Raw genomic sequence first — 13,046 nt, 5'->3', positions numbered from 1 at the left:
CTCATATAAAGACTCTTGTTTGTGCTTATAATAGTGCGGATAGCCTGGAGTAAAGAATATAAAAATACACTGTCTTATCCTAATAGTCTCCATTTGTCTTCTCCTCCTGCATATATTAATTATCAAGTCTCCATTTTTTTTTTTGAAAGAATGTCAATATAACCTTGTAGTACTTCAGAATCTTCAAATGTTTTGGTCTTCTTATTCACAGTAATTCTAATCGTCATTGGTAAAAGAATCTGAACTTTGCTTACAAATTTCTTAGTTGCTTCATTCATTGCCAGAAAATGTGATGAAAGCTGTTACTGTAGCTGCATTTAAAAAAGGTTTAGAAAGCTCCTGGAGGAAAAGTCCATAAACCACAATTAAGATGGGGTTGCAGAAATCCACTGCTTATCCACTATCTATCCTTTGGGATTCTGACAGGTACTTGTGACCTGGATTGGACACTGTTGGAAACAGAATACTGAGCTTGATGGACCTTTTGTCTGACTCAATATGAGAATTTTGTATTCTTATTGCCAGAAACTTCTTCCTTTTAGAAACATAGAAACATGACAGCAGGAAAAGACCATATGGTCCATCAAGTCTGCCCATCCACCCAATTTATCTAGCCTTACAATTCCCATCACTCCCTCAGAGATCCCCTGAATTTATCCCATGCCCTCTTGTATTCAGATACCATTTTTTGTCTCAACCACCTCTACTGGGAAGTCATTCCGTACATCCACTACCCTCTCTGTAAAGAAATATTTCACAAGATTACTCCTGAGTCTACCCCATTTCACCCTTACCCCATGACCACTCGTTCTAGAGCCTACTTTTCGTTGAAAGAGACTTGCCTCCTGTGCATGGAAACTTGGTGATATTTAAATTTCTCTATCGTAACTCCCCTATCTCGCCTTTCCTTTTGGGTATTTATCTTTAGATCTTTAAGTCTAGCCCCATATGCTTTAGAAAGAAGACCACTGATCATTTTAGTAGCCACCATATGGTCTGATTTCAACCGGTTTAAATCCTTTTGAAGGTGTGGGCTTCAGAATTGTTCACAGTATTCCAAATGAGTTCTCACCAGGGACCTATACAGGGGCAATATCACCTCCCTTTTTCTGCTGGCCATTCTTCTCCCTATGCAGCCAAGCTTCTTTCTGGATTTTGCTATCATTTTATTCCCTTGTTTGGCCAACTTAAGATCATCAGATACAGTCATCCCCAGATCCCGCTCTTCTTTTAGGCTTAGAATTTCAAATCCAATACTATATAACTCCCCTAGGATTTGCATTCTAAATGCATTACTCTGAATTTTTTAGCCAGTCTCTAGACCTCGAGCTTCACTAGATCCATTCATATTTTCCACACCTTCTTGGCTGTTGCAGATTTTGGTATCATCAGCAAAATGACAAACCTCTCCTGACAATCCTCCTGCTATGTCGCTTACTAAAATGTTGAAAAGAACCAGACTCAGAACCAATCCCTGAAGCACACTGCTAGTAATGCTGCCCTCCTCAGAGTAAACACCATTTATCACTACCCTTTATTGCCTCCCACTCAGCCAGTTTCTAACCCAGTCAGTCACTCTAGGTTCCATACCCAAAGCGCTCAATGTATTTATAAGTCTTCTGTGTGGAACTGTGTCAAAGGCTTTACTGAAATCCAAGTACACTATAGCCCAAATTTTCAAAGCCCGGCGTGCACAAAAACCGAGGGATACGCGCATGGATGGACCATGCACATGCCAAGCACATTTTAAAAACAGCCCAGCTATGTATGTATCTCCTGATATGCGTTGAAGTGCCGGGTTCCTTGAAAGGGGTGGGCTACAGGGCAGGGGCGGGATGGGACAGCAGCCATAAGACTCTGTTCTGGGGAAGTGCGCGCCAGCAGCCAACGCCAGCCAGCGCACGGAACTTACTCCTGCTCAGAGGAACGGGTAAATTCTAAAACAAAAAAAAATTATGATAGGGTAGGTTTAGGGCTCAGGGAAAAGGGAAAAGGGAGGAAAGCTAGGTAGGGGGTTAGGAAAGTTCCTTCCCAGTTCGCTCCTTAATTGGAGCAGACTAGGAGGGAACTGGTGTAGGCCCGATCGTGTTGCCGCGCATTATTTTGTAAAATCCCCCCTTGTGTGCACGACATGCCACCCGCCCGCACATGCACACACCAGTATTAACATCGGGTGTGCATATGTGCGTGTGAATCATATTTTATAACATGCACGGCAACGCACACATGTTGTAAAATCACCACTTCCATGTGTGCGTGCCATGAACCGCGCGCACATGGACACACACACCGGCCTTTGAAAATCTACCCCTGTGTTTAGCACTTTCCCTTGTTCCAACTCTCTGGTCACGCAATCAGAGAAATTGATCAGGTTCGTCTGGCAAGATTTGCCTCTAGTAAAAGCATGCTGTCTCAGGTCATGCAATCCATTGGATTCCAGAAACTGCACTATCCTCTGTTTTAGCAGTGATTCCATTAATTTGCTCACTACTGAGGTCAGACTAACCGGCCTGTAGTTTGTAGCCTCCTCCTTACTTCTACTTTCATGAATAGGAACATCTGCCCATCTCCAATCTTCTGGAACTACTTCTGACTCTAAAAAATCATTGAAATGGTCAGCTAGTAGAGCTGCCAGGACTTCTCTAAGTTCCTTCAATACCCTTGGATGTATCCCATCTGGCCCCATCGCCTTATCTACTTTATTTATTTATGTGTTTATTTATTTACAATAATTTATATTCCACCTATTAGCAGGCCCTGTTCTAGGTAGATTCCAAGACATGTAATACAAATAGACATAAAATAAGCAACTATATACACTAAAACAGTAAATAATACTTAAGTAATTGTGACAATATTAATGTTTAACAAATGCAGAAAACATAACCTAAAATCACTTCATAAACAATTTAAAACTGAATTGAAAGTAAGATTAAAATCAATCAAAATAGGCAAAGCCCTCTTTGTAGGTTTTTAAAAGCTGCCTAAAACTTTTGTATTCATCAATCCTGCAGATAAATAGGGGGAGACTATTCCTTAGGCCAGGAGCCACCAAGAAAAAAGCACAATGACTGGTTTCTTTTAATCAAATTTTAGTCACATTCGGTTCAGTTTAAGTTTAGTTAGCTCCTCATGAACACACTGTTCTGAAAATCAATTGGTTTTTTTACCTCACTTCCAGTCTTATTTGTGTCCACTTTATGTGGTCCTGCTCCAGCCCTTCCATAGTGAACATCAAACAGAAATATTTGTTAAGCAATTTTGCTTTTCTTCATCAACCTCTACATTTTCCTCCCCTTCACTTCTGAGTCTCACAATGCCACTTTTGAACTTTCTTCTATTACTAGCATATCTAAAATAAGTTGTCCCCCCATTTTACAGTATTTGCTATTTCTTCTTCCATTTGAATTTTTGCATTCCTTACTAGAAAATGCCAAATCCGCACTCTACCCCCTGTCCCAAGGCGTTCCCCAAGGCTCCTCTCTCTCCTCCACCTTATTCAATATTTACCTTACACCCCTCTGTCAGCTCCTCACAGACCTTGGCCTCAAATTTGCACGTCGTCTACGCAGACGACGTGCAAATCCTCATCCCCATTCAAAATTCCCTCACCGACGCCCTTGCTTTTTGGGACTCATGTCTTGCCACCATAAATGATTTCCTCACTAACATCCACCTTGCCTTAAACTCATCCAAAACAGAGCTGCTCCTTCTATCTCAGCACCTACCCCCTAAACCCCCGATCTCCAATGATCCAGCTTTCAACACCATATCTTCCCATCTCTGTGTAAGAGATCTTGGGGTATTTCTAGACCAACAACTCAATCTAAAAAAACAGATCAATTCCATCCTCAAAGAAGGTTTCTTCAAGCTCAATGTTATAAAGAAACTTAAACCCCTCCTCCACTCTCAGGACTTCCGCACTGTCATCCAAGCTACTCTTTCCTCAAAGCTTGACTACTGCAATGCCCTCCTCCTCGGACTACCCGCCTCCACCATGAAACCCCTGCAAATGTTCCAAAACGCCATGGCCAGGATCATCACTAATTCACTGAAATCTGATCATATCACTCCCATACTCAAAGACCTTCACTGGCTCCCCATAGCATTCCGCATCCTCTTTAAAACCCTAACCATAATTCACAAATCCATCTACTCCCACAACTCTAACTGGCTCGACGAACCATTTTGCCCCACACACTCTGACAGACCCATACGCTCTATCAACAAAGGCACACTACAAATCCCACCCATCAAAAAAGCCCACCTATCCGCCACAAAGGGACCGTGCACTCTCCATTGCAGGTCCTAAGCAATGGAACTCCCTCCCGACTATACTGAGACTTGAGCCATGCTACTCTAAGTTCAAAAAGAAACTAAAGACTTGGCTCTTCCAACAGGCCTACCCAGAATAACCGACTCTACCCTCTTCCTCTCCTTTAATCCTGTAAGTAGTACTTAAATTGTATATCCTGTAAATAGTACATAAATTGTATATAGACTTTCGTTTGCCTTCCTGTCACCGTTCAAAGTTGATGTTTGCTCTCTTCCTCCTTACTGTCTGCACTTGTATTCATGCGCCCTGTTTTACCCTGCCCTGTTAATTGTATTTTCAGTCTGTTAGTTATGATGTAAACCGGCATGATGTTTGCATACTAATGCCGGTATATAAAAGTTCTAAATAAATAATAAATAAATACTTTCCCAACTTCTCTTAGCTTTTCCAGATTTGTCACCTGTCTTCCACTTTCTGTGATCTCTTGTAGTTTATAAATGCTAACCTTTTCTCCCTTACCTTTTCAGTTACTTTACAAAACCATAGTGGCCTCTTTTTCCTCTTTTCTTTATTTACTTTCCTAACAAAAATGTTAGTTGCACTTATAATATCTCCTTTTAATTTTGCTCACTGTTCTTTTACTTCTCCTAGATTTTCCATACCAGCTAATGACTCCCCTATTTTGACAAATTTAGACCTAGATTTATCATTTTGCTATAAATTTGACAAGAATAGCACCCATGATAAAAAGAGGCATGGTTAGGGTAATTTTCAAGATACTGAAAATTATGCGTGCTATTTTACTGCATCGCATAAGTATTTTAGCACAACGCATGTTAAATTTATCACACCTGTGATATTTATTTATTTATTTATTTATTTATTTAAAAGTGTTTGTATACCGCTTTTACAAACTATGTTTAATCAAACGGTTTACATAAAAATCATTTCTAAAAATAATTAAATTAAAAATCAAAGAAAAGAGAAAAATAGGGAGAAAAATTATACAAATTACAAAAAATATATTATGAAATAAAATAAAATATTAAAAAAACTAATTTTCACATCTTTATAAGGCTCTCGTATAAGTAAACTATTTTTACCACTGTAGGAGGGGCAACTAGTAACTTGGGGTGAGGTTTTAGTGGTGGCCTAGGTTTTGGGAGGCACTTTTACATGCACAGTCAAAGGTATGAACAGCTCAGTATACATCAGTGAAGATTTGATGTGATTTGGAGTAATGACAGGTACACAAAGATGAGATTTCTACATTGTACTCTCTACCTAGCTTGATAGCAACTAGGTAGAAAGTGCATCAAACTAAATTGAGAGCACATTGTACAAATCTCGTCTTTGTGTACCTTTCCTCACTCCAAATCACTTCAGATCTTCACTGATATGTACTGTGCTGTTCATACCTCTGACTGTGCATGTGAATCTGCCCGCCAAAACCTAGGCCATCACCAAAACCTCACCCCGAGTTACTGCTTGCCCCCCTACAGTGGTATAAAAAGTTGAAAAATGTGTGCCTCCCCAGAGGCTCTAGCTCACTATCTCTTTCTCTCTCTCGCTCTCTCTCTTACCCTTTCCTCCCCCTCTCCTGCTCCTGTAGTTATTTCCAGCATTAAAACCCAAGATAACGTGTGTTATGCTATCACACACAATGCTAAGCACTCCTCATTTTAATTTACTCTTCCCTAAATTCACCCAAACTCCTCCCATTTGGAAAATGTTTTAAAATTGTGTATGCATATCGCGATACATTATTTATCACAGGCATTAGAGCCCTAACGCGATTTGATAAATGACCCTGTTAGTTTTCTGAAGTCCAGGACCCTTGCCTTTGAATGAACCTTCATCTCTTGTGCTCTAAGAACATAAGAACATGCCATACTGGGTCAGACCAAGGGTTCATCAAGCCCAGCATCCTGTTTCCAACAGTGGCCAATCCAGGCCCTAAGAACCTGGCAGGTACCCAAAAACTAAGTCTATTCCGTGATACCATTGCTAGTAATAGCAGTTGCTATTTTCTAAGTCAACTTAATTAATATCAGGTAATGGACTTCTCCTCTAAGAACTTATCCAATCCTTTTTTAAACACAGCTATACTAACTGCACTAACCACATCCTCTGGCAACAAATTCCAGAGTTTAATTGTGCGTTGAGTAAAAAAGAACTTTCTCCGATTAGTTTTAAATGTGCCACATACTAACTTCATGGAGTGCCCCCTAGTCTTTCTGTTATCTGAAAGAGTAAATAACCGATTCACATCTACCTGTTCTGGACCTCTCATGATTTTAAACATCTCTATCATATCCCCCTCATCCGTCTCTTCTCCAAGCTGAAAAGTCCTAACCTCTTTAGTCCTTCCTCATAGGGGAACTGTTCCATTCCCCTTATCATTTTAGTAGCCCTTCTCTGTACCTTCTCCATCGCAATTATATCTTTTTTGAGATGCGGCGACCAGAATTGTACACAGTATTCAAGATGCCTCACCCTGCTATCCATCTTATTTTGAGAACCCAGCCCCATTGTACCTCCACTTGGACCAGTCTCCTTAACACCATTATCAGCTATTGGTCCTGATAACCCACCCATCCCAGCTGCCATATATGATTCCCCAAATCCCTATTCTAGATGGGGTGAGTGGATGAGTCCTTGTGATAACTTTCACCCATTTTTTACCCTGCCTCCCTGGACTTTTCACCATTATCAAATTGAGCTTGAACTCCTGTAGTGGGCCAGAGGAAAGTCCTCCTAGATATCCCCCCCTCCTCTTCTGTCCCCTTCCTAGGAGCTTTCAATATTTAAAACAAAGCTTAAGAAATATATTTTGATATTTTAACTGCAGTCTAATCTTTATGTGAGATATTTCCTTTTCATGGTGATAAATGAATATTTTGCAGAGTCCACAGATGGGGAGGTGTAAGTTAAGAATTGCATTTTTCTATATTTTGCATTGCAATTCCATATTAATTTAAAATGAAATCACTATTACTTGTAGGTTAAAACTGTATTCAGAAGAAATATATAGATATATGTGCTATAACAACACTTGCATTTAATATAGAAATGTGACTGCAGAAAAAGACCAAATGGCCTATCTAGTGTGCCCATCCACCCTACTAGTTTAGTTTCACAGTTCCCATCACTCCCCCAGAGATATCTTGTCAAAGTAGGTATTTACTGAAAAAGTTATAAGAAAGATTAATAAGAATGCAATTTTTTGAACTATTTTTCCAAGTATTTATAACAATTATAGTCATTCTGAATTAGGACAAATTGTGACAATAAATTTAACATAACAAGATTAAATTTTCTGGCTTTTCTTCCTATCTGAATTGCTTCACTGATATGCATTATTATATGTATTTTTGGTTGTGTGTTTTTTCCAGAATGAAGGATACAAGCAAAAAGAACAACATATTTGCTCAGTTCAGGAAGAATGATCGTGACAAACAAAAGCTGATAGAGACAGTGGTAAAACAACTTAGAAGTTTAGTGAATGGTATGTCTCAGCATACCTAGACTTGCTTCGTCTTTCGTCAGTCCAAGGTGTAATATTTAGCCAGCATTTCTGCATAAAAACAAGAACTCTTTTTTTGCCGAAAAATGCAGTAGAAGAAAAGAATTCTTATTGATTACCTGCTTCAGAAGACTTTAGTAAATTGTCCTTTGTATTTTTAATTGAATGCTATTTTGTATATTTTAAACTAATGATGATTTTATGAGCTTGATAATACAAGGGAATGTATAAAATAAAAGTGCAGATCATTTGAAAATTGTATAAGAGATAAATGGCTTGTAAATATCATATTTAAACATTTTGTTGACTTGGAGTGTACAGAATTTTGTTCCATTCAAAAAACTGCTTTATCAGGATTGCTCTGCAATAGTGGTTACCGTTTTCAGGATAATATTGGCTTTTCTTTATAAAACTGAACATGCCTGTTTTCTATATTTTTATTTTCTGTATTATCAGCCTTAATAAATTGACCCAAAATAGTGTTAGATGTCAGACTGCAATCCTCTGGTGGATAGGGAAAAACAAATCCCCTTATTTTGGGAACATTTAAACATCCTGTCATCCAGAGGTAATGTTTATTCCAGTTTTGTCCTACTCTTTGTTGAACCAAGATGTTTTAATATTAAGTTCATAAATGTAGCTAATTACCAATAAAGTCTCTGCAATGCTGTTTCCCATTAGGGCTTACATTTCTGACCACACTTTTGTTGCTGATTGCATTGTACTTTCCCCCAAATTCTAACAGAAGAGTTGGAGAGTAATGGTAAAACCTTTTAATGCCAGTTTCTGTGTTTTGTTTTTGTTGCAATTGCCATGGGGGTTTCATCACAAAAGTTATTGGCCACTATAGCATTCTTCTGATTTCAACAAAAATAGAAAATAATGTAAAATGGATGATCAAATGGATTATAGAAACATGCATTAGAAAGTGCTTTTTTATTTGTAGTCTTTCGCTGGTCAGTACAAGATAAAGCAGTAATTTGTACATCAAATTAAATTGTTCTGTTCCATGTTTTTAAATAAACTGCAGTTCTGTTGGTAAGAGAAAATGTAACCAATCGTCGCTGCATTCCTTAACCTTTGTGATCCCAATAGTGTAACAGTGGAAAAAATAAATTGTCATAAATATAATGATCTTTCCACAATCAGATTTTGTATTTTCTTGTGGAAACAGAAGTACATATACTTTATTTTCCTGTGCAGATAGTGGTAGGATATCTGAACAATATGCCATCAGCATTGGCGGTGCTGTCGGCTGATTGGGATCCAAAGCTATGGGTATTGAATAGTGTTTTGTTTGAAGAGCTGAATTACTGAGTCTGCAGAGCAGAATTGCGATCTTACGCAATCATTTTGATGTCAGACGATATTATTTGTCATATATTTCATTCTTCCAGCATCAAAGGATATGCAGTAAACATATAATAGGATCTTGTCTTCAAAAGACTTTTTCTGGCAGATATTTAAAAATATAAGACCCACACCTTTGAAATAATGTTTTATTTTGCAATTCGTTGTTAAGAAATTGCGGTAGAATGTTTCATTTGCAAAGTCACACGCATGTCTTTGTTTAAAAACTTGCAACAAAGCTCAGTTCTTTGTTCATCATTCTCTGCCCTTACTCTCTTCCTTTATGAGGTCCGGCAAGCCCATAGATAAACATTACAGGCAAAGTTGATCTGAGTGATGAATGAAAATACTTTAAAAAGTCATTTAAATATACATTGTTTCTATTCCACGATTTATCAGATCCTACAAAATGAATGATTCTATTATGATTTCTGTGAGTATTAGAGAAACTCCCAAGGGAATCATATACCCTTCTGTACAAAGCCAATAACTTGTAAAATGTTGTTTTCAAGTAATATGCAAAAATCCAACTGTCTCTGGTGTTTGTAAAGTGGAAATAACTGTTTTTCTGCTGTTACATGGAAAAGTGATAGCACAATTACAGCCATACTTTTTGTGGTGACATGTTACATTTATGCTTTTAATAGAGAAACAGATAAAGGCAACTAAATCAAACCACATTTTAATGAAATATTAAAATATCAAAGAAGGTTATTCTTTTCTAGCATACTAAGCAAACTGCGTGGAGAACTGTACAAATTTAAGAGGTGACACGTGCAATGTTTTAATGCTGCTGCTCTTCTGGCTCAGAGTGCTGTATATCTTTCTTTGGGACAAATATTTTTCACCCTTATGTGAAATCATTTTATATTTTATCCTTGACTTAGTTCACATCCCCTACAACACTTGAGTAGTTTTATGTATTTATCCATCTCATGTTTGCATGAAACGTGTTATGGATTTAAATACATTTTTAAATGAGCTTATCCATATTTAGGATGTAATCTGCAGCTCAACCCGGACATTTTTAAAGGTTTTTAATCCTTTTTTGTACATTTGTAGGTCTCTTTTGTGAGTAGTATATTTTGCTAAAACTGCAAAAGTTAAATCCTGAATCGTTTTATGTTCAAAATCGAATAAAGATTTTGTTGGTAAAAATGTTGAATTTTTAAGACCTGGGAGGCGATTGCTCTAATGTGATGTAAATAAATTACACTGATTTGAAAGTAGTGCCATCAGAAAATAAGGGATTATTCGGGCTGTAGCACGGAGCCGATGTCCTGCAAGGAGACAATTCTCTCCAGAGGCCTTTCTATTGTAGAGGAGGCAAGTCCACATTTTCGTAGCTAAACTAACTACAACAGGTGTTTCCTGTAGCACAGCCTCAAAGGATACATTGCACCTGAAATTAAACTGAAGGAAGCTAAAAAGAAAGAAAGAAAGAAACAAACAAAAAACCTTTGATTTTGAAAAGGGCATATCTTCAGCCTCAAATAAGCAGGCAATTCAGTTCCCTTCTGAAGCCCAAAGAAATAGTTGCAGGCTGTAGCATCTATGAGTTGGTCACGAGTAATTTGTGTTGTGAGAAGCTGCTCCTGTACTGAAAATGAAGATCAGTGAAAGTAAACAATTAGTGTACTGTACAGAACGCAATTTATCTGAAATCTCTTAGGGAAAAACTTATCTTTTAAACTGATTACCACCAGAGAATAGCCACAAATTGAGATTTAGTGTTTAGGACCCCATTACATAAAATATTACACACATTTTGTGTCCTATTAAAATAAAATTGAAACTTACAGATCAAAAGCGTTATCAGAAACTGCCGAAATGATATATAATTTATTAGTTTCATCGTACCTTTTTCGGTGTTTATGTAGTAATCAATGTTCCTTACAGAGAAAGTAGAGAAACATAATTTCCATCTCAACTGTATTTAGCTTGAGAAATCAAACGGTGTTCATATGTTTTATGTTCTATTAAGAATTAGGAGTGACATAAGTCTTACTTATTTTTGTATAAACCAATACAAAATATTGAAAAATAGGTAGATGATATTGCAGTTGAAATATAATTCACGCAGACAACTTCACATCCTGGCATTCTAAGTACATTTAATGGCTCGAATTAAAAAGAAATTTTGTCTTCTCTTATTTGGCCTGGGCTATATTAATTACTGATCTTTTCCTTTCTGTGTTTTAAAACAAACTTTTTTTTAGGTCTTAAGTACACGAACATCTTGAAACGAGATAAATCTAAAAGAGCAATTATTAAAATAGACTCATAAAGTTGTGAATCTGCATAAAATGATGTCGCCTCAGATTCAATGTCAGAGTTAAAACTGAAAAAAACAAGTTTTTTGAATTGCAAATATCCGCTTATAATATAAACGCTATTTATTATTGGAATATATGGGGTTTGGTGTACCTTTGCCCAAAACTGAAGGGGAAAAATCCGTTTTAAATATTGTATTCATGTATCATTTAATCATTTGAAGAATAACCACTGAATGAAACCATTGGTTTGCAGCTAACTGAATTTGCACCAGTCTTTCTGGGCAGTAAGCAAAAGACAAAATTAGAAGTATGCAGAGATCGTGTTATACATTGAAGCACAGGATTTTATTGTCTCTTAAAAATATGAGCAACAATTTCTGTTGATATCCGCTTATGTAACTGATTCAGCGGTCAGGGTAGGGGGATGGCAAAGAGGGTTCCTGTTCTTAAAGGTAGGTATGAAAGTTAAGCTCTGGATTTGTAATCATTTGTTACCTGCTTCCTCAGAACACACAGCAACTCATGCCACCCCCACCCTGCAGATCTGTCACAACAGTCCTCTACCCTCCCCGGCTGCCCACATTCTTTCAATCAATACCAGCACTTCCCACCGCCTCCAATCATTGTAGTTTGTCAGGCTCTTTAAATATGCAGGACAAGACGTCATTTGCTAAGGTGGCTCATATATATATATAAATATATATATACAAAGCCGATATAAACACAAATTCAGTCAAGGCAGCGAATAGTTAAAAAATGAAATAGTTGTATTTTGGATATGATGCTGCTCCTGCAGGTATAAATCGCTCCGTTTGTCGAAAAAAATATTTGAAGAACTGGTAAGTATCTTGTCTATGTTTATCTGTCCCTAAAACTGCTAGAATTGGAAGGCACCTGTTAAAAAAACATGAGCTTGTAGTGTTGTTTTATTTTTGATGCTATCTCCAATAGAAGAAACGATACAGTTGCATGAATTGTTTCCCTTAATAAACAAGCTCTGACGTTTTTGCTGAACATCCTGCCACCGAGCTGCATGCTGTACCTGTGGAAATGTTCACGTGTCCCTTTCTTAAAACAAACCAACAAAATATAAAACATACATTTCTAGCGGTAAAATTAAATTGCTGCTACAACTTAAAGCTTTTATACGAGTATAATTTGAAATAAATGGTTTCTGATGTATGCAGGCAGATCTAGGTTTTAGAGAATGAAATACGACAGCTGTGTGTCTAATGCTGCCTTCCGTGTGTTAGGATAGAATACATCATCGTTCTTCCAAGCTATTTTTAATTAAATAAATGGCATGTCTAAGAGATTGATTTATCTGCATAGCAAACATATCCAAAATCTGTCAAGTTTTAAAGTGAAATATTTTCTTGGGATCCATACTAGAGATATCCGACAATAGTGCCTTTTTTGGGGTGTTTATCGTTCATGAACATGTTCTTACCCAGAATCCTTAAAGCATCATATAGTTCAGAAAAGTGAAATTACGAAAAAGGGAGCCTGATTTTTCCTCCTCTTTCCTGGATAGCCAAAGAAGAAAGACATGTGCTAAGCCTGTTTCACCAGCAGCGCTGATGTTCAGTACCGAGGAGCCCTTGTAATTTAGCTGGCA

At 37.4% G+C, this 13,046-nt stretch overlaps 1 protein-coding gene across 11 annotated transcripts in view; it reads left to right on the top strand.

Moving 5' to 3' along the window:
• Nucleotides 1–8,933, top strand: part of EXOC6 (exocyst complex component 6) — a 734,347-nt gene extending 725,414 nt beyond the window's left edge. For all 11 annotated transcript variants that reach the window (XM_029609912.1, XM_029609910.1, XM_029609905.1 and 8 more), the window contains one exon: nucleotides 7,672–8,933. In XM_029609912.1, coding sequence (XP_029465772.1) covers nucleotides 7,672–7,804 — 133 coding nt within the window. In that variant the 3' untranslated portion in view covers nucleotides 7,805–8,933. The remainder of the gene's footprint in view (nucleotides 1–7,671) is intronic.
• The last annotated feature ends 4,113 nt before the right edge of the window (nucleotides 8,934–13,046 follow it).

This window comes from Rhinatrema bivittatum, chromosome 7 (assembly GCF_901001135.1).
Source record: "Rhinatrema bivittatum chromosome 7, aRhiBiv1.1, whole genome shotgun sequence".
Classification (NCBI taxonomy): domain Eukaryota; kingdom Metazoa; phylum Chordata; class Amphibia; order Gymnophiona; family Rhinatrematidae; genus Rhinatrema; species Rhinatrema bivittatum.
This window is presented reverse-complemented; position numbering and strand designations above follow the sequence as displayed.